At 49.6% G+C, this 27,939-nt stretch overlaps 1 protein-coding gene across 1 annotated transcript; it reads right to left on the bottom strand.

Moving 5' to 3' along the window:
• Positions 1–934: 934 nt before the first annotated feature.
• NFE2L3 (NFE2 like bZIP transcription factor 3) lies at positions 935–27,667 on the bottom strand. The gene is made up of 3 exons (XM_074268599.1): positions 26,960–27,667; positions 9,333–9,416; positions 935–2,312 (listed from the first exon to the last, which is right to left on the bottom strand). The coding sequence occupies exons 1-3, from the start codon at positions 27,533–27,535 to the stop codon at positions 1,071–1,073; spliced, it is 1,902 nt and encodes a 633-aa protein (XP_074124700.1). The 5' UTR covers positions 27,536–27,667; the 3' UTR covers positions 935–1,070.
• Between the last annotated feature and the right edge of the window lie 272 nt (positions 27,668–27,939).

The raw sequence follows: 27,939 nt of genomic DNA, 5'->3' as shown, positions 1-27,939 counted from the left end.
AAAGACCACTTGTAACGATGGAATACTTTTTCTTAGAGCAGCAAAAAAAAACCCGATCAGATGTTCAGAAAAAAAAAAAAAAGCCATTGCTTTATAATTCAGCACCTTCCAGAGAGCTGTGAAGATTCTGCCTATTTCTAGGGCAGGCCTGAAAGAAGTTGCAGGAAATAAAAGCAACAAAAGAAATAGCAACCCCAGTTTGCTTAAGATTTAGGTATAGCTATCTAGATTAAAAGTCTGAATAGTCGCCAGGACATCTTCAGAGAGAGAGAAAAAAAAAAAAAGAAAACCTAGTTTTCTACAAATACATAATTTATTTTCATAGCAAGAGAAATACATAAATTAGTTATTCACAAAAATTTTAAGTAAAAGTTGCTTTGGAAAAGCTGTTGGGCTCCAGTGCTATCAGACTAAAGGGAAAAACAAACAAAAAAAAACAAAAAAAAAGGTCACTTTGGGGCAGCCAGGAAGACCCGAGTTGAGATCTGGCCTCTGTCACTTTACCATGTTTGCCTCAGTTTCCTTATCTGCAAAATAGGCTGAAGAAGGAAATGGCAAATCCCTCCAGTATCTTTGCCCAAATGTCCAAATGGGGTCGCAAAGGATCAGGACTAAGTAACAAGGACAATTTCAAGAGGCTCCTCCATATGAAAAGAGGGATTTGTTTTTTGCTTGGAAGTGATACCTTCCCAAAAAGCCTCGGGAGTTTTCACAGCCTCTTATTTGACTCAGAAATTCTGCTCTGTCACCTGTTTGGAAAAGGGAAGGGGAGGTTGGTGGTGGTACCGACCATAAAAGGATCTGCTGAAAAATACGGCTGCCCCCTCTAGCAACGGGAACTAAAGGGGAAGGGGAGCTTTCAGTCAGTCAGCTGTTAATCTCTCGAGTGAACCTGTTCATTCCAGCAGGATACATTTGGACAGCAGCAGCCGGCTGCTACGGGCCAGACTATGCCCTAAGACTGAACGTCTCCACAATTCCATTTTGGCTGTTATGTGAACCCGCTTTTCCCAGTCTTTCCCCGATGGGGAACCTTTCCTCCGGAGAAGTTCGTGTCTAGGATTGCCCCCTCATTTCCTCTCCTTTTCTTTCTGAGTGTCTTTTTTAAGACCAGAAGTTATCAGCTCTTTGGGCACAATCAAAACACTGCCGTCCTGGCCACAATGGAGAGCGTACAGGTTGGGGTTGACGGGCCGGCCCTCATCATCTCTTAACCTACTGAAAACCTCCTGGTAAAGGTGGTGGAGCTTCTGCTTCATGAGGTGAAGGGACTTCCGGCACTGGGCCCTCTCCAGGGCCAGGCTCTCCCTCCTGGCTTGCAGGCTGCACACCTCCTCCTCCAGGCTCAGGATCACGTCCAGTTTGCGTTTGCGGCAGTTCTGAGCCGCCACTTTGTTTTTGCCCCTCCTTCGGATGTCGCGGAGCAGGGACACCTGCGTGTCCGTCAGGAAGCTCTGGGCTAAGATGCTGTTGAAGGAGTCCACGGGCATGCTGACGATTTCCTCCACAGAGAAGGGAAGCCGCAGCGTTTTGGCGTGACGCTCGTCCTGGCTCAGGGTGCCATCCCGGTCACGGAGGCAGCCACTCCCCTTGACATTCTGGGACTTCTGGGGCCACGTAAGAAGAGCTTCGGGTGCCGGCGGACTCGGCACGAGGGAGTAAGTATGGTTGTGAAGAACACGCTCCAGTGTGGGCTCCCCGGGAGGCTCAGAGCCCTTCTGACCATGTGGGCCCAGCTCCCTGGTCTCTGGCCAGTGACCCCCCACAGCTCCCTCTAGTTCCTGGTGGGAGAGAGACCGAGCTTCTCCGCTGTAACCCACAGCCCCTTCGTCATCACGCGGGGAAGCCGACGAGTCAGGATTGGGCACGGGGGTGCTGCTGTGGCTGGAGTTTAAGGAGAGCCCAGAATCGTAATCGGGCTCTTCAAAAAGCTGGGAGACTTCCATTGGGTCAAAGCCCTCCTCCATCGCCAGAGACAGGAGATTGATCTCGTCAAAGATATTTTCATCAAAGTCCAAGAGAAGATCTTGAGCTGTCAGGCTCCTGGTCCTGGTCTCAGCAGAAGGAACAAGTCCTACCCAGTCCATCCCTGGGAGAGGAGGGGCGCTGCTGGAATTCAGCGGGGAGAAGGCTTCCTGAGGTTGGGTGGCCCGGGGATCTCTCCTGGATCCTTCGGGGCCCAACAACATGGCCTCGTGGAGGCTGACATCGTGGCTGATTGCCTGGCTGAAGTTCCTGCTGTACTGGCCGGGAGCATCCACGCCATCACTGCTGCCGTTACAGAGGGGCGGTAGGGGCCGAGACAGGACACCCTGCAAGGAAGGACAGAGCGTTAGACCGCCGACATCCCCTTCATATTGGGAGGGAGGGTTTGGACATTGGGGTGCAACAACACGGAAACGGGAGGTTCTATCAGAAACAGGGGGCTGGAGCCATTCAGCCAATGGACACCAATCTGAAGGGCATTCGTGGTCTCCCCCCAGAATGCAAGCCCTTCACGGCCAGCGACTATCTGGTCAAAAACCACCTGCACTCCCAGTGCTTTCTTAGGGCTTTATAAATGCTTTTTTTTTCAGGCATTCACCAAGTAGACTTGAGTGTCCCCTCCAGGGCTGCTGATTGCCAACACATCACACTGGCCAGCAAGCCTTTATTAAGCGCCAACAGCTCACCAGGCACTGAGCTGTTCTACCTCACACTGTCCTTGTGGAACTGCCGTCCTCCTTTGCCTTTGCCCACCGATGTCCCACCCAAAGGGCTCCTGCCTGATTGGTTAGTCAGAGATAGGGTCTCTGTCCTTCCCTGCCCCTTTCTCTCCCCACCTTTCCTTCCTGTAGAACCTAAGCTCTTTGTGGGCAAGGGCTGGCGGCCTAGCTCAGCCCTGGCACAAAGCAAGAACTGAACTTAAAACAAATTAATCCAGTGTTACCGACACCTATTTAGGAACACAGCTCGGACGGGCTATTCCTATATCACTTTGCCACTGGATAAGCATTTTACATCAGCTTCCGGGGAAGCGGAGTGCTGGAACTCTGTCTTCCCAGAAATCAGCCAGAGTCAGGATCACTAAACGTCTTTATTCTTGATCTTTTACAGTCAAGGTCAGGGGCTTAGGCCTAGCAACCTCACACACACCTTCCTCCCTCAAACACCAGGAGAGACTGAGTCAGCTTCTGCTCTCAATTCCTCTTCCTTCTCCTACTTCTCCCACACACGTCACTCCCCCCTCTTTGTCCCACCAATCAAGTCAGCACAAAACAGCTGGGGAGGGTCAACCTTCAAACAAGTTAATAGGGAACTGTGCAACTGGCAATTAGTCTCAAGTGCTTCATTATCCAAGTGCATTGTTCAGTTCTAGCCCTTTACAGCTGAGGACCACAGAGTACAGGTGATTTCATCATGGGATCACATGCAGCTCTAAAGTTGGGAGAGAATTGTGGGTCAGGTAGGCCAATCCTCCCATTTTACAGATGAGGAAACTGAGGTCCATTGAAGAGAGATATGATTTGCTTTGGTTTTCATACATTCAAAGCTAGAATCTGAATCCAACTCTAGCAGATCTGAGTTTCTTAAACCAAGTTTTGTGAATTAAAAACAAAACAACTAACCCTGTGATAACTGTCTTTCTTTTAAAAATTTACATCTTTTCCTCCCAATTATATGTAAAAAACATTTTTTAGCATTTGTTTTTAAAAATTGGAGTTCTAAATCTCTCCTTTCTTCCCTTTCCACACTTCCTGACTGAGAAGGCAAGCAATTTGATATAGATTGAAGATGTGTACTCATGCAAAACATATTTCCATAATAGTCATGTTGTAAAAGAAAAACATAGACCAAAACAAAAACCAAAACAACAAACTCAACGACAACAAAAGACAACTTCAAGGAAAATAAAGTTAAAAAAAAAAATCTGCTTCAATCAGCCTTCAGACACTGTCAGCTCTTTGCCTGAGGATGGACAGAAGTTTTCAAACTACGTCCTTCGGAGTGGTCCTGGATCACTGCATTGCTCAGAGTAGCAAAGTCATTCCCAGCTGACCCTCTTGCATCAAATAATGCTATTACTTTGTACACAGAGCACGGCACTTAACATAGGCTCATGAAAGCCCTTTCAGGTTTTTCTGAGAGCGTCCAGCTCATCATTTTTTGGTAGTACAAATAGTATTCTATCGTAATCCCATAATCCTGTTTTTTTTACCATTTCCCGACTGGGCATCCCCTCAGTTTCCAGTTCTTTGCCACCAGAAAAGAGCTGCTAAGCCATTTTTATACATATTGGTTCTTTTCCTTTTTTCTTTTAATCTCTTTTGGGATACCCAAGCTAGTAATTGTACTGCTAGATCAAAGGGCATACATGATTTTATAACCCATTGTGCATAGTTCCACAGAATGGCTGAATCAGTTCACAGTTCCACCAACAGTGCATTAATGTCTTTTTTCTCCATATCTCCCCCACCCCATGGCCATTTTCCTTTTTTTGTCCCATCAGCCAATCAAATAAGTATAAGATAATAATACCTCAGAGTTGTTTTAATTTATATTTCTATAATAAATAGTGATTTTGAGCATTTTTTAAAAATATGGCTATAGATGGCTTTAATGACTTCATCTAAAAACTCTTCCTATCTTTTAATCATTTATCAATTGTGGAATGGCTCTTATTGTTATAAATTTGACTTAGTTATTTGAGAAATGAAGTCTTTATGAGAGAAATTTGTTTCAATTTTTTTCAGTTATGATTGCTAAATATATCTCTCTCCATCCTATTTCTTACCCCCACCCATTTAGTCTGTTCTTTCTTCTTTCACTCTGTCCCTTCTCAAAGGTGTTTTGCTTCTGACTACCCCCTCCCCCGATTTGCTCTCTTCTATCCCGGTATCCCCTCCACACCTTTTCTTATCCCCTTCCTCTCCTACCATCATGTAGGGTAACGTGGATTTTAATATGTGATTGCATGTACATGTTATATTCCCTTCGAGTCAATTCTCATGAGAGTAAGGTCCCTTCACTCCCCTCTCTCTCCCCTCTTCTCTCCACCATAAAAACTTTATCTTGCCTTTTTTATGTGAGATAATTTACTCCATTCCACCTCACCCTGTCACTTTCAATGCATTCTTCTTTTTCATTCCTTAATTTTATTTTTAAAAAGATATTGTCCCTTTGTATTCAATTCACACCTGTGCCCTTTGTCTATAAATACTCCTAACTATATAGTATATAAATATACTAATCATTTGGGCAGAATAATAGGAAAGTTTTTATGAGTCACAGGGATCATTTCCCAAGCAGAACTGTAAATAGTTTAATCTTAAATCCCTTAGGATTTCCCTTTCCTGTTTACCTTTTTATGCTAGTCTTGTCTTGTATCTGAAAGTCAAATGTTCTCTTTAGCTCTTCCTTTACATCAAGAATGCTTAAAGGTCCTCTATTTATCGAATATCCATTTTTTCAGCTGAAGGATTATGGTCCGTTTTTCTGGGTGGTTCTCAGTTATAATCCAAACTCTTTTTGCCTCTGGAATATAGCACACTCCAAATGCTCTGGTCCCTTAATGTAGAAGCTGCTAAATTTTCCTTTCTCCTGACTGTGGCTGAATGAATCATTTCTTTCTGGCTGCTTCCGACGCTTTCTCCTTGAGCTGGGGCCTTTGTACGTTTTGGTGCTTTCAGATTTGTGATTCTGAAAAGGTTCTATCAGCTTTGCCAAAGGGCTCATGTCCTAAAGCAGCAGATTTTCCAGTGTACCATTCACACACACACACACACACACACACACACACACACACACACACACACACTCTCACATGCTACCTCACTTGGCCATAGCTCTAAACTGGTTACAATTCTGAGTCATAAAAACACTATGTCCTCAAAACTAAAGTGAAAACTTCTTTTCCTTGTGGTCTGAGTCCACTTTCGGGCAGATCTGAACCCTTTGGACTTAGCCCATTACCTGTCTGCACTTCAGTGGTTTTTGCTCAAAACCTGATTCCTTTAAGGGGATTCAAAACCTTCTTCATGTCCCTTTTTTGGGGTCTTACACCTGCCGTGGCAGGTGCAGTGGTCACAAGACCACTTATTTCAAAGACTGTTTTCTGAGTCTAAGAACTCGTGGCCACGGACCCGAAGACTTGAGGAACCTTGACAAGCGGTGAATTTGGTCTGATGGTCGTGTCTGAATGTCCAGCCCTGACCTCTCTCAGAAACACTATCCCGTATCTCAATATCATCGCTCATCCTTAGATCGCTCGACCTGGGGATTCCAAACTCACTAAGTCCACAGTGGAAGCTGCCAAGCTCTTTCCCTCAAAACCCTCCCATCTTTCCTTCCTCCCAGACTCAGGGACCACTCTGGATGGCATCTTCGGGCCCTCCCCTGCACTTAGTCCATGGATCCATTTACATCTCATTTCTCCCTTTGTGACACCCCTCAGGGACATCTCTGGTTCCATTCACAGACCACCCCACAGCTGCTGCAAACCCTCCTCATCCCCCCCCCCCCCGTCTGTTCCTATAGCCTTCATGTATGTGTATGGGGGAGGGGCAGGCTGCCCCAAGACCCTCGCTCAGCAGGCCCCACCTCACCATTCCGCTGCCCAGAGCTCCCCCTTCCTCCCAGCACTTCTCTTCTTCTCTTTCCAGTCCTCTTATAAGCAGAGAGGCCAGCCTCTGCAGCTCCTGGGCTTCTCAATGGCCCTCCCCACGACTGGTGCCCTTTCCCTTTCCTCCCGTTGCCCCTTCTGTAGGAAGCCTTTCCCAGTGCCCCTCTCAGGTCTCTCTGAGGATATCTGCACGTTCTCTCCCTGTGTTACAAATGGCAAGGACACTTTGTGCTTCTCTTTGTACTCTGCCCGCACATAGTAGGCGCCTGATAAAGGTTTTCCCCTACTGTGCGTTCTCTCCAAAGTGCCTCCTCTCTGCTACACTGGAGGGATCCTGCCCATTTCCTGCGCCTGACACGAGGTGGGGACGGGGCAGTTGTGGCTCCTGACCTGTTCAGGGCAGACAAATGGCTGCATGGGACTGCAGAGCTCTTCTCTGGGGTCTTTCCTGGGGGCTGTGCCTCAGGGTGGGGAAAGGGGACCCCCCACATAGCAAGAGACAGGCAAAGTGGGCCTCTTCCTCCTCCTCTCGGGCCTAAAGTGGGAAGCTTGGAAGGAAATCCTCCTCTCACTTTCCAATTGTTCAGTGAATAATTTTTATTTCCCTTTTAAGCACAAACTCCTTGATTCACAGAAGAACCTGGCTGGAGACAACATTTATGAAGCCCACTATGTGCCAGGCACTAAGTGCTTTACAAATCTTATTTTATTTGCTTGGTTGGTTATTTGATTAGCATTTCATTTGCTCATCACCACAATCCTCAGAGACAGGAACTGTTGTTCCTATGTAAAGGGGCTAGGATAAAGAGCTCTCACTTTCCACTGACTGCTGTATGATTCGGGGTGAAACTTCTTCAGGAAGGAAGGGCAGAGGGGGAGAGAGTCGTAAAGAAGACTGAGGGCTTCTGGGCCCCAGCAAGCTGCCTTTCCTCTGAAGAAGTGACAGGGGAGAGAGAAGGTCCTGGACTAGGGAATCTGGCAAATATTGTCAGCTGTTGGCCAAGGAACTGATCAACTTTTCAGGGCTCCCCCTTTTTAAATACATTCTAAAAAAATTATGGACGGCTCCCTGGACATGGGGAGGGGAAGGATACAGTAGATAGTGTAAATGACAAATGAGAATTTTTTTTTTTTAGCAAATAGGGTAGGAAAGGGAGAACTGAATTCTGGGAGTTTGGTGTGAATGTCACTGCCCAGGATACATAAGCGAGGAGGTGCTGGTGACATTGTCGCAGCGATGGAATTTTCAGTGTTATGTTATCTAAGGCCCCAAATGTCAGCATAGGCAAATGGGCTTGGGTTCACAACAGTGAACTATTGACGGGGACAGCCGTGTGACTATGGCTAAGTCACTTCAGCTCTCAGGTGCTGTTTCTGCAAACTATACTTTAACATAACTGGTTTCCGCACTAATTCCGGGTATTTTATGTTAGCATTTAAGTCATTGCTCTGAGGAGGCTCCTTTGGTTTCATCATCCCCCCAGGAGGGTCTAGGACCCAGAAGAGGCTGAGAACCTTGATCTAGAAGCCGAGCTTCAGGCTAAGACCCAATGATTTACTGACCATGGAACCTCATCGGTCCCTTCCTTTCCCTGGGCCTTAATTTGCTCACTTGAAAGAGGAGGGGTCAACCGGATGACTCGTGAGGTCCCTTTTTGCTGAAAGGCAGAGTCAAGGTTTGGACAGGATGTGACTCGTAAAAAAGGATGGCACGACACTGGGACGAGTGCGAGTGAGGACGTTCAATGAGAATTTTTTTTCCCCCTGAGGCAGTTGGGGTTAAGTGACTTGCCCAGGGTCACACAGTTAGAAAGTGTTAAGTGGTAAGTGTCAGGTCCTCCTGACTTCAGGCTGGTGCCCTATCCACTGCACTACCTGGCTGCCCTTCAATGATAACATTTTAAGGGGGAAGTGCACAAGGGGCTGTGTGACAGGTGACGGCTGGGGGAGCTGGAGGGTGAGGCTCCAGAGAGTCTGAGGCGAGTGTGAGAAAGTGTGTCTGGAAGAGTGCATGAGTCAGTGGGTGGAGGAGTGGGAGAAGCGCAGTGATCTCTGCATCCAGAGGTGGCCAGATGGGGGAGTGGGCAGCGCACTGCACTTAAGGGGGGGCGGCAATCTCGCCTCAGACATATAACAAGTAAGGCTCAGTCTTCTCATCTGAAAATGGGCTGATCTGAGCACCTACTTTGAAGGATTGCTGTGAAGGACAAATGAGGTATCTGTAAGATGCTTTGTTGACCTTAAAGGGACAGATGTATTGAGCCGGTAGGATTATACGAAAATGTGGCAGAGAGGTTATATTTGGCATGAGGACCGGGGAGCAGAAATTATTTCCTTCACCTCATTTCCTAGAAATTACCCCCTCACCAGGAAAGTGGCGGGAGCTCACCACCGTAAGTGCTTTGAAATCACCCCACCAATGGCAGCTCTCGGGGTGGAGGAACTTATGGTTCTTAGAGCTGGGTCATTCATTACAGATGAGGAAACCGAGGCTTCCAGGGGCTGATGATGTGCTCATAGCCACACTGGCCACGTCCGAACTTGGGTCACAGAGATAGAACCGGGAGGGGCCTCTGTGTCTGACCCCCTCATTTTACGGAGGAGATGGAGGTGATCTGCTCAGGTCACAGAGGTCCCGAGTGACATCAGGGTGGGGCAGCCTGCCCACTTCCTTAGGAGCTTGGACACAAGGCTGAGCCCGGGGCTCCCTCCCCTGGCCCTGCAGGGTTACCTCCAGGGAATTCTCCATCGGGGGTGCCATCAAATGGAAGATGTCCTCCAGAAACCAGCCCACATCCGGGTCGTCCCCATCGCCCTGTGAAAGATACAAGAAGACGGATGGTTTCTGAAAGCTGCTGGTTCAAAGCAGCCGCCCTGATGGGGGAAAGAGCTCAGGCCAGCAGCTCCCCTCTTCCGAGCCCCCCTAACCTTCCCTTCTGGCCGGGGGCCCTTTTCCAGGAAGCTGCATTGGGGAAATCTCTCAGGCCATGGGAGAAAGTGTTCCTCCCGCAGAGTGCTTGGCACTGACCTTGGAGGTCATCCAGAACAGGGCCCTTGATGTGGAGCTCCATGAGCACTCTGATAGCAATCTCCATTTGTCATGCTCTGTAATTTATTTGATTCATGATAAGAAGGAATCCACAGGCTTCGCTTTTATGTTCTACATGAGGGACCGAGTCCTAAGTGACCTGGCAGATTATGTGCCTTCTACATCGTTATTGCTGAGATGGTTCTCCCCCCGATGGGACATAAGCCTCTTGAAGGTAGGAACCTCGAGTCCTCAGCCCAAAGCCTGGTACTTGGCAGCTCAAGTGGATTGACTTTTGCCAAGGTCACCCCAGATTTAAAATTTGGTCCTCTTTCTTCAAATTTAAAAATCTTTGCAGGGCTCTACCTGAAGTTCTTCCCCTTAAAGAGATCTTCCCATAATGCACGAGGTCTTACATCTCTGTCCCACTAGGTTCTGGCCTGTGTGACCCAAATTTGGTTCCCTCTCTTCCACCAAAGACCAGCTCTTTCTTAGGAATGGAGCAGCCTCTGAAGGATGCTCCTGCTAAGGGCCTTCCTGTGCCATTTTCTGAGCCCCTTAAGGCCCATTGGAAGTGTTCAGAGAACTCGGTGTGCTCCACGGAACAAAGGCTGCCCCTAGGCCAAAGGTGAGTTCTTCTGAGCAGAAGAACAAGTTCCGTGTTGTGCAGCCTGAGTGACTTCCCGCTGCAGGACGGCCACTGGCCCGAGCACTTGGACGCAACGTGCCTTTCATCATGCTTGATGGCATACATTCTGGCGAGGGAGCTGCCCTCAGAGTGAAAATAGAGGATTGTTCCAGAAACAATCTAGAGAAGGTTCCCCACCCTCCACCCACCGCACAAAGATTCTGCCCCTGAATCTGCTAGTGACCTGTTAGGCAATGAAGCACTTGGGTCTTTTTGTGCCTCAGTTTCCTCATCTGTAGGGCAAATATAAAGTACTTCGCCATCTTAATGATACAAATTCTAGCTGTTATTAATATATAACATAATTATTACATAAAACAATATATTTATATATCTATATTGATACCCAATTATATATAATAATAAATAATGTAATGATTACTATAATACTTAATATCATTAATAATAATGGTAGCTAACATTTATATAGTGCTTCTTAGGTATCAGTTACCGCGCTAAATGCTTTGTAATTATCAGCTCATTTGATCCTCACAACAACCCTAGGAAGCAGGTATTGTTATGATCTCCATTTTACAGATAAGGAAAGTGAGGCAAGCAGAGGTTCATTGACTGAGCCAAGGTCACCAAGGTAATGATAACAATATTAAGATAATAAAAGTATGATCGAGCCAGACTTTCAAGCCAGCTCCAGCCTCCTTCCTGCTAACTCCTGTTCGGTTCTGGAGTCACTTTTTGGGGAAGGCATTGAAAAGGTGATGAGCAGAAAAAAGAATGAATAACTAAATTATTAAAAATAAACTTTAAAATAGTTAAACAATTAAGAATTAAAGTATTGAAATAATGCCTTATGATAATTACATAATGATAGTTAAGTGACCTAAAATAATCTCTAAAAATAATTTGATAACTCAATGATTAAAGTAAGAAGGCAGAAAAGCCAAAGCTTTTTGGACGAGACAGCTCTTTTTCAATATTTAATGAGCAGCCTGATGAGGCACTAGGCTTGCTCTATTTGGTTCCAAAGGGCAAGACTCTGATGAATGAGGATCCCTGGGCAAAGGAGGGCAGGGCAGCCGGGCTCTCCCGGCTGGCACCGGGGGCACTCTAGGGCTCCAGACTGTGACCGTGGGCCAGGAAAGATGGACAAAGGCCTTGGAGCTGGATCAGAGGGAGTGGGGGAGGGAGCCAGGGCTTGAGGGGGTGGGATGGATAAGGACTCCAAACTGGCTCAGAGAGGAAAGAGGAACACACTAGGGAAAGTGAACTACACGAGACGGTCTTTTACTGATCCTATAAAGCAGACGAGATCTCGCCTTTTTTGTAACGTTTGGGAGAGTCAGGTCTGGCCTTCAAAGGCCAATTGTTAAGGTCAGGTCAGTTTTCCAAGATCCTCCCCAGCTGTGAATCAACATCTGAAGGAGTAGCGGGTCAGCCTTTACTGACACAGGTGTTGCTCTTGCACTGGGAATGAAATAAATTGGAGGCAGAGGGAAGAGAAGGGGTCAGAGAACACAACGGCCTCTCAGTGGGAAGGTCAGAGGACAGCAATGACTTCTCAGTCTCCTTGTGTCATTGTCATCCTCTCACACGAGGAGATCCCTCCTACAGCTCTGAGTTAGACTTCCAACAGCAAACACTCCAAGATGGCACTCCTATGACCCTTAAGAATTTTCCAGGTGTAAGTCAACAATATTTATTTTGTTTTTGTTTTTGTTTCTTTTTGCCAGGCAAATGGGTTAAGGGGTGGACAATATTTTTTAATTGAATCACAAGCAATAAGTATGGTGAAATGCTTTGTCAAAGCCAAGTGGGACTGAAAAGGGAGAGGGGTCAGGAAGCAGGAATAAGAGATGGTTGGATGGGGCAGCTTGTGGATGCTGCTGCCTTCCATGGAATATTAATGTGACAAAAACTGCTGGGAAAACCGAAGCGATGTCAGGCAGAAATCCCAGGCCGGGGCCAGGGGTAGTCCTTTACTATTCTTGTGTCATTGATCCCTTTGGCAGTGCTCTGAAGAAGCCCATTGGCTCCTTCTCAGAATCAGGTTTTTAAATACAAAAAAATAAAATACAGAGGATTAAAAAGGAAGCCGATTATGCTGAAATAAAGATGTAATTTTCTTCCCCAACCAAGTTCATTGATTTCCTAACTCTATTTATGGATCTCCTAGGGGTTTGCCCCCAGATTTAGACCATCTCCCACCATATACAGTTATCCCTTCTCCATGGTGACTTTCCTAATTGTCATTTTGAAACATCGCATAAAAAACTAAAATGAATCTGAGGGGACTTTTGTAGTAGTCACAGATGGCACGTGAGGGCCAGGAGAAAAAGTTTAGAAACTCAGAAATGCATTAAATATATGTGCAGTATTATATAATATCAACATAGCTTTTAATGCTGATAACACCTCGCAAAAGAAAATGAAAAATTCAGATTTCTCTGGTACAAAGGGAGGGCCAAAAAATGTGCTCAGATTTTTCAGGTCATGGGAGTGCTGCACTCCCAACCCCCAAGATGTGAAAGGGATAACTACTACAAAAAGCTCCAAATGGACACGCCCTGAATGCAGAGAGCAGCAAAGTAGGGCTCTGGGTGAAGAAGTCAAGGAAGATCACGAGAAGATACAGTGGCACAGTTTTAATTACTTGAAGAGCTTTTGCACAAACAAAACCAATATAGCTAAAATCAGAAGAGGAACAGTTGACTAGAAACATTTTTGCAGCAAGTATCTCTAATAAAGATTTGATATCTAAAATATATAAGGAATATATAAGAACCAGAGCCATTCTCCAATAAATGGCAAAAGAATATGAACAGGCAACCTTTTAACAGTTGCATGTTAACTTAACATTAGTTCAAATGACGAATAATAGAAAGAACAACAAATTAAAATAACTCTTGAGGTTCTACCGCCCACAGATCAGCTGAGATAATGAAAACTGTTGCAGGGATGGAGGGAGGATGTTGTGGGTAAAGCTGTGAATCAGAGCTGGCGTTCCAGAAAGTGATTTTGGAACTCTGCCCCCAAAGTAACAAAACTGAACACTCTTTTACAAAGTCCTGGGATCAAATGTTTCATTGTAGCAAAGATCTGGGAGCTAAGGGGGTGCTTGTCACCTAAGAGGTGTCGGAACAAATTATAGGCTGTTAATGTAATGGAATATTATTGCATCATATTGAATGGTTTGGAGAAACCTGGGAAGATCTATATGGATGGATGCAGAGGGACATGATGATAACTACAACATAGCAAACAAAAACATAAATGCCTGCTCCCGTTGCTATTTAAAATTATTTTGAAGGTTTAGGAACTCCCCTTTTCCTTTTTGATCTGATTTTTCTCATTCAGCCCAATAATTGTGGAAATATGTATAGAAGAGCTGCACGTTTAACATATTTTGGATCACTTGCCGTCTAGGGGAAAGTGCCCTCTGGGGGGGAAGGGAAGGAAAAAATCTGGAACACAAGGTTTTGCAGGGTTAATGTTGAAATTTACCCATGCATATATTTTGAAAATAAAAAGCTTTAATAAAAAAGAAGAGTTAAGAACTCTTGTCGAGATAGTGACCAACCATCGCCACAGAGAACCAATGATAAAGCATGGCGCCAGGTTTAGAGGTGGAGCTCATCAACCCATCAGAGGAATGGGGAGCTCAAAGACCAGGGTGAGACGCGCTGTTGGACGTGGAGGGTTTGTTTTACTTGGCTAAGGGTATGTTTTGTTTTTGTTTTTAAGTTGTGGGAGTAGAGAAGAAAAATGGGCCTTTGTATTTTTTTTTTTTTTTTTATGCATAGAACAAAAGAAGGTTCAGAAGCAGACAGAAATAAGCAGAACGGCTTTCAAAGACTAATAGGTTGATTTTATGCTACAGAATACAGCTGAAGTTTCATTTACAAGCTTCTTTTTCTAGTCTCAGAATGCTGGCCCTAGAGTTCAAATCCTGCCTCAGACATTTACTAGTTTGGGGACTCTAGACAATTAATTAATTTCTGGTTTCTGTGGTTTCCTCATCTGTAAAATGAGCTGGAGAAGGAAACGGCAAACTTCTCCAAGGCAGCCCCAAAAGGGGTCACGAAGAGCTGGCCATGAAGGAAATGAGTGAATGACCACAGCGATTCTCTCTCAGGGTAGTTGTGATTATCGAATAAAATAACAATTACTTAGCGCAGTGTCTGGTACATAATAAATGTTAGCTATTAAGTATGAAACAATAAAATTAAAATTAAAAAAGAAAGTGTTTAAGGAAGGCTGAAGATACATGGGGAGATCTTTTGTGGACCAGAAACTCCAGGATGAGAAAGCATGGCTGGGTAGGGTGTTGGAGAAAGTGACTATCTGATGGAGCAGGGATCCCCTTCAGGAGGCTTCACATGTGCATTCTGGGATTTTGCTCAACATCAGTGCAAAGACTTTTGACCACCAGGTCCTTGGGAACACAGTGATTTTCTTTCTTTCTTTCTTTTTTTTAAATTAATTTTATAATTATAAATTTTTTTGACAATATATATGCATGAGTAATTTTTTTTTATAACATTGTCCCTTTTATTCATTTTTCCAAATTTTCCCCTCCCTCCCTCTACTTCCTCCCTTAGATGACAGGCAGTCCCATACATTTTACATGTGTTACAGTATAGCCTAGATACAATATATGTGTGTAAATCCCATTTTCTTGTTGCACATTAAGTATTAGATTCCGAAGGTATAAGTAACCTGAGTAGATAGACAGTAGTGCTAACAATTTACATTCACTTCCCAGTGTTCCTTCTCTGGCTGTAGTTATTTCTGTCCATCATTGATCAACTGGAAGTGAGTTGGCTCTTCTTTATGTTGAAGATTTCCACTTCCATCAGAATACATCCTCATACAGTATCATTGTTGAAGTGTATAATGATCTCCTAGTTCTGCTCATTTCACTTAGCATCAGTTGATGTAAGTCTCTCCAAGCCTCTCTATATTCCTCGTGTTGGTCATTTCTTACAGAACAATAATATTCCATAACATTCATATGCCATAATTTACCCAACCATTCTCCAATGGATGGGCATCCATTCATTTTCCAGTTTCTAGCCACTACGAAAAGGGCTGCCACATTTTGGCACATACAGGTCCCTTTCCCCTCCTCAGTATTTCTTTAGGGTATAAGCCCAGTAGTAGCAATGCTGGGTCAAAGGGTAGGCACAGTTTGATAGCTTTTTGGGCATAATTCCAAATTGCTCTCCAGAATGGCTGGATTCTTTCACAACTCCACCAACAATGCATCAGTGTCCCAGTTTTCCCACATCCCCTCCAATATTCATCATTATTTGTTCCTGTCATCTTAGCCAATCTGACAGGTGTGTAGTGGTATCTCAGAGTTGTCTTGATTTGCATTTCTCTGATCAGTAGTGATTTGGAACACTCTTTCATATGAGTGGATATAATTTCAATTTCATCATCTGAGAATTGTCTGTTCATATCCTTTGACCATTTATCAATTGGAGAATGGTTTGATTTCTTATAAATTAGGGTCAGTTCTCTATATATTTTGGAAATGAGACCTTTGTCAGAACTTTTAACTGTAAAAATATTTTCCCAATTTGTTACTTCCCTTCTAATCTTGTTTGCATTAGTATTGTTTGTACAGAAACAATAGTTTTAGTTTGATGTAATCAAAATCTTCTATTTTGTGATCAATAATGATCTCTAGTTCTCCTCTGGTCATAAATTCCTTCCTCCTCCACAGGTCTGAGAGGTAGACTATTCTCTGTTCCTCTAATCTATTTATGGTCTCATTCTTTATGCCTAAATCATGGACCCATTTTAATCTTATCTTGGTATATGGTGTTAAGTGTGGATTCATATCTAATTTCTGCCATACTAATTTAGGAAAGTGATTTTCAAAGGAAGGGAGATGGGACCAGAGCTGAGGTGTCCAGGAAGTGGGACAATAGACTGGCTAACGGACCCACACTGATCACTGAAGGCAATACCTGTCAGAGAGAAGTGGAGGTACAGGCCAGCCATGTAAAAACAAAGGGAGGCAATAATAGGAAGAACACAAGTGGGGTGGGGGGCAAAGAGAAGGAGGAAGGAAGGAAAACAACCTCCAGCTGAATAAATGCAAGGTGGAAGTGTCTCTGAAGTCAGCAGGGGAGCTCTTTAGAACTAGCTGAAGATAAATCCATTCCAGTGGTAGTTCTTCAAAAGTTAACGTGCTGGGGTTTAAATTTTTCTTTTTAAAAATTCTGAACTCAACATAATTGAGCATTTTAACATGCCAAAGAGAACTTAAAATTTGGGAATTAAAACATGGACTTCTCTTCCTCTCCAACTTTTCCTGCATTTTGAGAAGGTCTATTTTTAAGTGCTGGAAGCAGAGATTGAGGGGAGGAAAGGGGAGGTCGGCCAAAAGAATTGTGTGCAGATAACTGTGCTCCTCACTCCGACTGATGAGGCAGGGGAACACCCCAAGATGGTTTCCAATATCCTGTTTGCTTCAGGGGATTGAAAGGTCCATCTATCTGAATCATCTATACAAGGAAGGCCAATTGGATGAAAAGTGTTTTCTGAGCAGTTGATGACTTTGGATGGGTTGATCCCAGATCTGAGTAAGAGGAGAGTGGGCTGGATTTCCTTCTGGAAACTGCATCGTTCCCAGCATTCTATGTAATGGTGAGATATGGAAGAGTTCAGGATCACTGAGATGGACAGGATGCGGCTGGAACTTGTAGCTGAGAAACGTCCTTTTACCAATGCAGTCCGGTCACTTTTTTGAAAGACAAGAGTCTCGGAGGGCTTAGAACCTTGAGAGAGGAAGTGATTTGCCCAGGAAACTTTCTCTCTCGGAAGGAAGAAAGGGCTCATTATGTCAGGAGGTCTCAAGGAGGGGCTGTAATCTGCCCCAATGGAGGGAGCATCCACCCCAATGAGATTAAAGATCCACCAAGGTAGTTAATATGGAAAAACAGCCAGGGGCTGGAGGGGCCAGGAATTATAGGGTGGGACTGCACCCGCGACTGAAGAAATGGTAAGAGAACAGGTTTACAATGATGTAATTGCACACACAGGGGAGGAATAGGTGGATAGGAGAGGAAGCTGGACAGAGGCTGGCAAGAGGGCCTTGTGTACAAAAACAAGCAATGTGAACAGTGAGCTGCCGTTAGGGAACGAAGGTTTTAGAAACAGAAGATATAATCTCACGTTGGGTCCCCCTCGTACCCTTCCCCCCCTTTTTCTGAGGCTGGGGTTAAGTGACTTGCCCAGGGTCACACAGCCGTGAAGTGTTAAGTGTCAGATCAAATTTGAACTCAGGTCCTCCTGCCCCTTCCCTTGTACCCTTTTGACTCAAACATGAAAGTTGAGCATCCTGGGTTCAAGGTACATTTGGGTCCACATTCCTAAAACTATGGCTCAGAGGCCCCCACTATGAAAGGCTCCCTTCAGTAGTCAGCCAGAGGACACGATGAGCTCAAAGTAAAGGCATTTACTGAGATGGTCTCATAAGAACAGTAACTATAAAACATCCTGAACCTGCGCCTCCCTCTCCTGCAAATACACAAAGCATTATGGGAAGAGGAGGCCAAAATCACACAAGCAGAACTACACTGAATTTTATAATGTGTTTAATCAACTCTCAAGTAACAGTTCATCATCATCATCACTTGACTAAACTGCTCTCTCAAAAGTTGCTGGTGATTTTCAAACATTTCCTTTTAGGAAATTAGGGATTGGATTAATTAGGAACACATTTCACTCCATTATAATTATTCTTGCATAACTGTAATAACATTACATAAATTATAATAACGTTGACAAATATCCTTCTCTTATCTTGTATAATGTCATCAGATGGCCCAGAGGAAACCTTGCTGAAACCCTAAGTCCAGTTAAAATCCCACCTTCTATAAGTCTTTCCCACCCCCTCTCGTGCCTTCCCTCTGTTAGTGATTTTCTATCTATCCTGTAATCTGCTTTCTTTGTACCTACTAGCTTGCCTGTTGTCTCTCTCCTGCCTTCTATTAGACTATAAGCTCCAAGAGAACAGGGCCTATCTTTTGTCTTTCTTTGTGTTAGCACAGTGTAAAGAATATAGTAGGTGCTTAATAAGTGCGTGTTGACTGTTGATTACCTTAATCGACCTCCTCCTACTATATTAAAGATATTAATCTGATGGAGGGGGCTCTGATGGACGGTACATATGTCCTCACAACCCAAGAAGGCCTCCAGCTGAGGCCCAGGAATGGATGGGCTGTGTCTGTCTGCCGGGGGCCAGCCACGCTGAACAGCTCTACCTTGCTGAGAGGTCATTCAGGCCAAGTCCAATAGACTTGTGATGGAGAGAGCCACCTGCATCCAGAGAGAGACTGTGGGAACCGAGTGTGGATCACAGTATTGTATTTTCACCTTTTGTCGTTTTGTTTTTCTTGCTCAGTCCGATAAATGTGGACATATGTTTAGGAGAATTGCCCGTGTTTAACCTAGATTGGATTATTTGCTGTCTAGGGGAGAGGGGGGAAGGGAAGGGAGAGGAAAAAATCTAGAACACAAGGTTTTGTGAGGGAAAAGACTGAAGACTATCTTTGAATGTGTTTTGAAAAATAAAAAATGCCGGTACTGCACCCCACCACCACCACAAGGTGCCAGGCTCCTGATTGGCTCAGCCTGAGGCATTCAGAGCTGCTGAGCCCGGATTACAGGGAGGCCCTCACTCCCAGAACCCTCTTCTTTGAAGATCAAAAACAGGAGTTAAAACTTTGTTCAAACCTGCTGGTCCACACCTGAAGCTAATAAAAATGACAATTCAGTCCCCTGTTAAGCACCTGGCCCTCGGATACAAAAACAAAACCAATCCCTGCCCTCAGACTGGCCCAGGAGGAGGAATGGGGCAAGGCCCCAAACAGTGTCCACAGGAGCTAGTCTTGGGATAGTGGGCCACAGGCTAACTCCGATCTGAAATGTTGCAAAACCAGCTGTCTGTCAACCAGCAGGGCCACATGACTCACAAGACTCTGAAATGGGGTTTGAATCCAGGTCTTTGGGTGTGTCCACTCCTCTCTGGCAGGAAGCAGGAAGGCCGGACTTGAATGGGGAAGCCCTGGGGGCGGGATGTAGACCCTCACAGCAATAGGGAGGGAGGAATGAGCAGTGTGAATGCACAGGGCGAGAGCCCCGGCATCAGGATTTGAACTCATGCTCTCTGGTTCCCACCGTAATTCACTTGCAAGTCATGGCATCACTGCCATGATGTCACGGTCCTATTTCAGAACAACCAGCCTTGAGGTCATATGGGGTTTTTAGGATTTTCCATAGGGAAAACCATAGGAATGAACAAAGCAGGGTAGCCCAATGGGGAGAGATGTCTCTGAACCCTTGGTTACAAGGCTGGAAGCCCCTCGGGGCTGGGGGCAGCTTTCTAAGCTGACTAGCTCCAGGGCAGCTCCTGACCTGCAGTGATGGAGGGATTTCTTCTCCGGGAGATCCCTCCCTCCATCCACCAAAACACGGGAGAAATGGTCGGTGGTTATGGTCTTCTCTAAGACGGTGGAATGAGGATTGCTGGGAGAAACCATCTTGCTTTTCCTGGTGCAAATGGGTTAGGAGCATCTGGGACCTCTGCTGCCATCCCGTACCCACCCTGCCTTCTGTCCCATGCCCGGCACTGCCCCCCGAGCTCCCTTTATGTAGCAGCCAAGAGGACCCAAGTCTGGGCTGAAAGTTTGGGGTCCCGCTTTCCCCAAACCAGGCAGGGAGTCTGCAGCCCCTCCCCTGCTCCTGCAGCTCATGAGCCAGCCTCGGGCTCCCCGGAGAGGACGGGGTTACAGCAGGCTGCTGCTTTCTACCCACTTCTGTGTGCATCCAAAGCACAAGTCTGTACACAATTGGTGTTTAATAAGTGCTGGCTAACAGAAAAGTATCTGAGGTTCATTCTGCTGGGGCAAAGTACAAGCAAAATAAATCCAAGGTCATTGGAGGGAGGGATGATATTTTGGGGGGGAGAGACTGGGAACTGGCCCTTGCGGTACTCAGATTAAGCCTTGAATTTAAAAAGCTGAAATGATAAAGGAAGGCAAACCTGGCGTAAGGGACAGCATGGACAAAGGCAGGGAGGCAGGAACTGCCATGTACTCCCCGTCCATGTTGAAAGTTATTCCCGTTCTTCCTCAGCCTCCTTCAATCTCTGGCCTGGTTCTCATGGCCAACGCCCCACAAATGCCTCCTGGGGAGGCTCCTTCCACAGAACACAAGGTCCTCGAAAGCGGGAAGGGTCACTTCCGTCCGTCCACCTCCAGACCCAGGGCCTACGGCGCACACGGCCCGCACTCAGCACGTGTTCGCTGAGCGGAATCAGTAATGGTGGCTGCTGTGACGGGGAGGCAGCGCCCGCTCTGATGGAGCGAGAGCTCGGGCAGGATTCTGGGAATGGGGAGAATCGGTGGGCCTTTGCCATTATTGACCATTTATCGCTGAAGCAGGGAGTCAAAGGCTGGGCTTGGAAGCACAGATGGCCCAGTCTGGCTGGAGGCGGGACCCGAGGGAGCCCGGACAGAGGCCCTGCTTTCTGCCTTTTGAGGCTGAGCACAGGCCCGGGCAGAGCCGTCCCCACCGAGGCCGGAGCTTCTGGCAATGGCTTTCCCTCCTGGGCCCCCGGGATTCCCTTGGCTGACTTACTGGGGGCTCTCGGGGGGGACTGGCCGGGGGCTCTCGGGAGATCTGAGCAGCAGCTCTGCGTTCCTGTCCCAGGCGAGGAGGGGGACGAATGCCCCACAGGTAATTTCAGGGGCTCCGCTGGCCGGCCCCACACAGTCGGGCAGCATTTCTGGGAGAGGCCCATTTGCACTGTGGGTGGGAGGGAGGAGGCAGCCTGAGAACGGCGAGGGTCTCGAACCCGCCACGGCATGAGGCAATCCTGAGGGGTCTGCAAGTCTGCCACAAGCTGATGGCAGACCCTCAGCCCCAGGGACAGCGGCTCTAAACCTTGACTTGCTGATTCCCGGCCATCTGACCCTCTATTAGGATGGGGGGGGTGGACCCTCCTCTGGAACGGGCCCAGGGTCCTGCCAGCTGTGTCCAGCTGTGGGTTCTCTGAGCTGTGGACCTGAGCCAGACTTGGACAAGGGGACTCCTCCGCCCCCTGTGGGGCCCTCCAGGGAGGAGCCCGCTCTGACCCCAGAAGAGTCTGCTCCCTCCTCCTCTCAGAGGAGTCCTTGGAATACCTCGGGCAGATGTCTCCCTTCCTGCTCCTCCCTAAAGCCAGTTCTTATCTAAGCCCCTCCTAGCCCGTGAGCAGAGCCCCCCCCCCACCCTGGGGAGACAGGCATGAGCCCACCAGTGCCCACCCTCGCCCTCCCCCCCAGAGGAACAGCCCTTTTTCCCCGGGACCAGATCACTTCTGGTCTTGCTTTCCTCCTCAGTAAAAAAAGGGGGAGTTGCAGGGGGGGGGGCAGAGGAAGGTGTCCCTGTGCTGCCCAGGGAAGAGCAAAGAGCTGAATGCCGATCCCGGCCGAGACCCTCACCAGGCGAGTCGGCCCTCCTCGGTTTCCCGGCTCCGCAGGCGGACTGAGGGTTATCACTAATCTCCACACGTCCCTCGGCCTTTAATTGCCACGAGGCCCCCGCGCCTCTGTCCCGACCAGCGGTCCTGGGACCCTCAGACCCTTTCTCACCCACAGGCTCTAGATCCATCTGCAACAACTTGCTTTAAATTGTTGTGAGCGAATGTGCTGAGTCACCGCAGGCCGGCCTCTCATGTGGGGTCACTCCGGGGGAAGGGGGGCTGTGGACGGGCCCACCTGAGAAACTCATCTACCTGGACCCAGGAAAGGGGGTGGAGATCATCCCCAGTGCCCAAGGAGGCCGCACGCCCAGCCCTGGAAGTCCCTCTGTCTCCAACCACTTGGGGAGACCTCCAGAAACAGCTGGGGGCTGGCTGTGTGCCAGGGAGGCCGTGGGGCCCAAGGGCGCAGAAACCTGGCCCTGCCTCCCTCCCTGGGCAACTGAACAGGTTTCTTATCTACTGGGAACCTCAATTCTCCTCATCTGAAAAATGGGTAGCTTGAACCAGATGGCATCTGACCTATGGCTTAGGATGCTATGACCTTTCACATGTTTTCTTCTGCGGTACAATGAGAATCACCAACTTAGCACCTGAGGTCTATGCCCCACATCTGGCATTTGAAAGTGGCCAATCAGGCGGAACTCCTGTTCTGAGGCTAGAGATGATGATGTCTGGGGGAGGGGGCTTCCATACTGGAAGGTCCCACAGGCTCCTGAGACCAAGCAAGGCAGGCAGGTGCCCAGGTGGAGCCAGGGCTTGGGGCCGATTCTGACCTGCTGGCACTGAGGGGTCCACAGCCGGCTGGTCATGGTGTGGGCTGAGGGGCAGCTGGGCTGGCGAGGACCCTGAGGCCATTTTAGATTCTTCCCAGAACACAAACTAAAGCTGAAGTTTTGCAGCTACCATGAAGCACCTACTATGTGCCAGTACTTGGAAACTTCCCCCGCACCAAAACACTTCCTGGGAACAAAAGTTGAGAGGCAGGGAGATTTCCCCTTAGAGCCAGGATCCTCCCACTGCGGCTCAATGAGCATAACAACGGGCCTACTGTGTGCCTGGCTGGAGATGGGAAAGAAGTGGGTCCCTCACTACAGAAGCTTATGGGACCGCTGGATCCCTTTGAGGAGTTAGTGTCTAGGCTGGGGGGCGGTGAGACTCTCTCTCAGGCTCCTGCCATGTGACATGGGTGGATGGGAACAGGCTGAGAAAGCAGATTCCCACCCGGGGCCTCTCTCTCCCCTGGTCATCGCACACACGTCCTCCCTCCCCAGAATTCCCTCGCTGCTAGACCCGGGAGCCCTGGTTCCAGTCCTGTCTCTGACAAGAACTGTGCAGCCCCAGAGGTAAGGCACACCCGGGCCTCAGTTTCCCCAGCTGTGAAATACCCAGGCTTCCTGGCTTTGAACATTTCAAGGGGCTCTAGAAGTCCTTGTTAGGGAGTGTCAGCCACAAACTGCTCCCTGGGAAAGGCTGACTTCACTTTACCTTTCAACCCTTAGACGCAAAGGACTGAAAAAATAAACATTGTTGGATCTGGGCTTTCCTTCCCAGGGCGCCTCCCTCCCCCATCACTCCTCTTCCTTAAGGGTCCCCAGGGTCCCGAGGCTCCCAGACACTCAGGCAGTTCTTCCCACCCAAGTGCATTCTGAAGCTTATTTAACTCCGGACGGGCCTCAAGCCCAGGACTGGCTAATCTTGTACCAGGTCCTGCCCAAGAAGGCCCACCCTATCTCACCCCTGTGGTGAAGGGCGGCCCTGCCCCAGTGTATGGGACTTTGTCAGTGAACGCTACTCTCTGAGGGCATCCTGAGCCACTGAAGGCTTTCTGGGCTCCCTGTCCTACACCTGGAAGACCATAGGGCTTAACCAGCAGCACGAGGCAAATCATGGCATTTCTGAAGCATCGCATACCTACTATGCACCAGGCACTGGGGAGAGGGCTGAGCATTTATGGAACACCTACTACGTGGCAGGCACTGCAGAGAGACAGGTTGGGGACTGAGCACTTGGGAAGCACCTGCTACGTGTCAGGCACTGGAGATAGGTAGGATGGGGGCAGGGCCCGTTATTTTATTTCAAAAGGGAACTTCAGGGCCTTTTTCTGCCATTTTGCATCGGGCTCCCTCACTGGGAGATCTGGGCCTTGCCAGAGGTCACACAGAGAGCACAGCTGGAGGAGGCCTTGATTTTCTGAGGCCGAGCTAGCATGGAAACATGTATACCTCCTAAGAGCCTGGGGCCAACCCCTCTGACCTTCTCGAGCCCCTTCTGGGCCCACAGGGCTGAGGGATATGGTGCTAACCCAGGACTATTCTCGGGGAAAGGCCGCCAATTCAGCGAAGGGAGAGGCCACCATCCACAGTGGGGCCTTCAGCTGTTACACAATCCCTCCTTCATTCTCCCCACTGGGGGTGGGCGTGGGCAGGCCTTCCACCTGTGGGCCTTTCTCACTGCCCCCTGTGGGCTTCTTCCCTTTAAAGCCACCTCCTCCAGGAGCTTTCCCTGATTCCTCCAACCCAACTGCAGCTCAGTGATTTCTCACTTGTCTCCATCACTCCTCACTCGTCATCCTCCATCTGTGTGAGAGCTGCCCTTGGCAGACACTTCCTAGCTGGGAGACCGGGCAAGTCCCTTCATCCTGTTTGCCTCAGTTTCTTCATCCACAAAATGGGGATAACCGCAGCACTGTCTCCCAGGATGGTTGTGAAAACCAGATGAGATCACATATGCAAAAGACACTTGTTGCCTAATCCTGCCAGCCTTCTTGAACTCTCTGCGCCCTGCCTTGGGGTTTTCTTGGCCCGGTTCCTGCCCTGGTTTGCCATTTCCTTCTCCGATTTGTTTTGCAGATAAGGAAACTGTGGCAAACAAGGGGAACGGACTTGCCCAGAGTCTCACAGCTTGGACTGATCTCAGGCTGCCTTTGTGCTTGGTTCTTCTGAGGCAGTTGGGGTTGTGACTTGCCCAGGGTCACACAGCTAGTAGAAGTTAAGTGTCTGAGAGTGGATTTGAACTGATTCCAGGACCTGCACTTTTTGACGCCAGCCCGGGACTATCTATTGGACTAAAGTACATTCGAGGTACATCACATCCCTTACAACACCATAAACACTGGCTAGTTATTATTGTCAGATTCTCTCAGGGCGCCCCCTCCCCTCTTGGAGTTTCTGGCTGTACCAGCAGCACAGTAGGGCTGCGGTTAAATAAGTCCTCAGATGGAGAGCTGAGCTGGAAGGAACCCCAGGGGCCACCGGGCCCACCTTTTTCACTGACCAGTTTAGAGACGGGATTTGAGCAGACCCTGGGGCTCGCAGACGCAGCCACCGCTGGCCTGGCCCCGCTGAAACTGGGCCAAAGGCCTGAATGTCCGGCGGAGGGCCCAGGGAGCCCTGGGAGTTTTTTGAGCAGAGCAGTAACAGTGTTCCAAGGTCTGACTAATTTCAGCAGCTGTGCGGAGGAGGGAGGCTCACGGGGAGAAAACAGTGTAGGTGAGAGGTGAGGAGAGGGAGCGAGGGTGGCAAAGAGAGAGGAGGGGACTTCCATGGAGTCTGTGTGGGCAGACTGGGGGAGGGGCCGGGATGACTGGAGTCCCCCGGAGCAGGTCGGGGTTAGATTAGCATAGGGGTGAATCATGACCAACTCTGTGTAGGTGAGGCTGGAGAAGCCAGTCCGGCCCAGGGGTGTGAAGGAGGCCCAGAACTTTGCCTCTCATTTGCATAAGCTCACATCTCAACCAAAACAAGATCCAGGGAGGAGACAGATCCCCATCTCTGACCTCCGGCTGTTGGGGAAAGGAATCACTTAAAGGTGGATGGGAATCAGGCCCTGCGCCAGCCCCGGCCGTGGAGGGGCCCGTGCCCGTCTGGGGCCCTGTTTCCCAAGGTCGAGTCCACTTCTGTACAGAAAACCTGGGAGCACTGAAGGATGGGAGGAAACCGGTTGGCAAAAGCTCCCGGACAAAGGAGACCTATCTGCCCAAGTCGGGGCCTCCCACCCTGAGGAGGGGAGGCTATGGTCAGGGCTCTTGGGGAATGATTGTTCCTACTGTTCCAGAGCACACCCTGACAAACAGCCAACAACCGGAGGCTCCCCCGGCCTAGGTGCTCCAGCCCGGTCTGACTTGCCCAGGGTCTGCTGGAAGGTTAATGAGAAGGGAAACCCCCCCCAAGATTTCCTTTTTCCCACAAGCTCGGAGCTCCAGGATTGGGACGGGAACTTGGGACTCCTCATTGATACTGCTGGAAAAGGAGGCCAGAGAAAGTCTGGCAGTTCCCACAGGCAGAACCTGTCAGAGGCAGGGGTTGCTGAGGGGCTGGGCTCAAACCTACAGGTTGCACTTGAACCCAACCTGCTTCCGTTCCCCCAAGAGCGTGGAGGGAGTGGAGTCCCCAAGGCCTGGCTTTCAGTCCTGGAGGCTTATGACTTTGACAAGTCACAACCTTCCTGTGCCTCAGTTTCCCCATCTGTAAACTGCCTAGCAGCCAGGGTGTTTACAACAAGACAAGTCCGGCAGGCTAAAGCACACACCGGAAGCCTCTTTAGAAAGTCCAAATCAGGAAGCTAGTGGGGGGGGGGGGTTGTCACCTAGCCCCTCCCCAACATCAGAGAGCTCCTTCCCCACACTGGGGGCAAAGGTATCCCGCAGTTCAGAGTGGGGAGGAGAGGGGACGGTGCCATCTTCCTCAGAACGTCAGATTTAAGGGTCCTTCACTTATCCCCCAAAGCCTCGGGGGAGCCTGGATCTCAAGGCTCCTGGGGCCCGAGCAGAGAAGCACCCGCTGGATCCCAGGAGGTCCAGAATCCGAGGGAACGAGCCCTCCCCGTTCCTTCTCTGTCAGCGCAGATAGCCCCCTGAAATCCATTCTAATTTCCCTTTTCCATCCCCGGTCAGAGCTGGGACAGAGGCAGGACTAAGCTTTCCAATCTCGTCTACGCGGACTCGGTCTGGCCGCCAGGGTGAGTGAGGAAGTGGAAAGAGACCCCGGGGGGTGGGGTGGGGGGCCGCCTCTCCCTTGGAGTCCGGGCTCCCAGTGCCCTCACCTCGCCGCAGTCCCCTCCCCTCCCCCTCTCTTAGAAAGGAAGAGCTTGGCTTAAGATGCTCTCGGGTCCCAGCAGTGCAGGGCTCCGGGCCTCCGCGGTCCTTACCTGCTCGACGGCGCAGCGGCCGGTCTCGCCGCCTCCCGAGGCCGGGGCAGCCGTCGGGGACTCCTCGGCCTCCGGCTCCGCGTCCTTGTCTTCCCCTCGGGCCGGCCCGCTGCCGCCCGCGCTGCCGCTGCCGCCCGGGTCCCCGGGGTCCGCGTCCCCGCTCGCCTCGGCGGCGGAGGCGTTCCCCAGGAATCTCGGGGGCCCGTCGGCGCCCCCGGCCGCAGCCACGCAGTGCACCAGCCAGGTGTCCGCGTGCGTGCGCGGGACGAAGGGGGCCCCCAGCGCGCGCACCTCCCGCAGCAGCCGCCCCTCGGGCGGCGAGGCTCCGTCCGAGTCCCAGCACTTGGGGGGCAGCTGGCCCCAGCCCCCGACGGCTCCCCCTCGGAAGGGCGGCAGCGCGTAGGCGGCGCCGCTGGGGCTCCCCAGCAGCGCCCAGGGGTCCCGGAGCAGCGGCGGCGGCGGGGGGAGCAGCAGGGAGAGCTCCAGGTCCACGCGGAGCCCCGCCAGGCTGAGCAGCACGGCCAGGGGCAGGAGGCCGCCGCAGCCTTGCGCCCAGGACGGCTTCAGGTACTTCATCTGGGCTCCCCGACGGCTCCGGGGCCGAGCCGCGCCCGCCGCCGCCTCCCCGCGCAGGAAGCGACGGGAAAGAAAGAGCCCACGACGAAGCCGGAGGGGAGTGGGCGCGTCCAGCGGCCGGCCACGCGGGGAGGAGGGTCAGGGCACGCCTGGGGCTGGAGGGGCGAGAGGAGGAGGACAAGGAGAAGACGAGGATGGGGGAGAAGGGGCAGGAGCCGGAGCCCGAGCTGGAGCCGGAGGAGGGGCCGCCAGCCTCAGCGCCAGCCCGCCCCGCCCCGTCCGGCTTTTCTCCACCCCCGGGCCCCGGGAGGCCCCGCCCCGTCCAGTTTCTCTCCACCCCCGGGCCCCGGGAGGCCCCGCCCCGTCCGACTCTAGCTTCCACCCTGGGAGACAGAGCGGCCCCG

This window comes from Sminthopsis crassicaudata, chromosome 5, assembly GCF_048593235.1.
Source record: "Sminthopsis crassicaudata isolate SCR6 chromosome 5, ASM4859323v1, whole genome shotgun sequence".
NCBI classification, from domain to species: domain Eukaryota; kingdom Metazoa; phylum Chordata; class Mammalia; order Dasyuromorphia; family Dasyuridae; genus Sminthopsis; species Sminthopsis crassicaudata.
Note: the sequence above shows the minus strand (reverse complement) of the source record. Positions and strands in the feature narration are given on the sequence as shown.

Bases quoted from the DNA above. Each gene is read 5' to 3' on its own strand.
- NFE2L3 (XM_074268599.1), bottom strand. From the start codon at position 27,535: ATGAAGTACCTGAAGCCGTCCTGGGCGCAAGGCTGCGGCGGCCTCCTG. The intron at 9,417-26,959 runs GTAAGGACCGCG...TATCTTTCACAG, and splicing joins GCCGCTGCGCCGTCGAGCAG to GGCGATGGGGACGACCCGGA. The intron at 2,313-9,332 runs GTAACCCTGCAG...CCTTCCTTGCAG, and splicing joins CGATGGAGAATTCCCTGGAG to GGTGTCCTGTCTCGGCCCCT.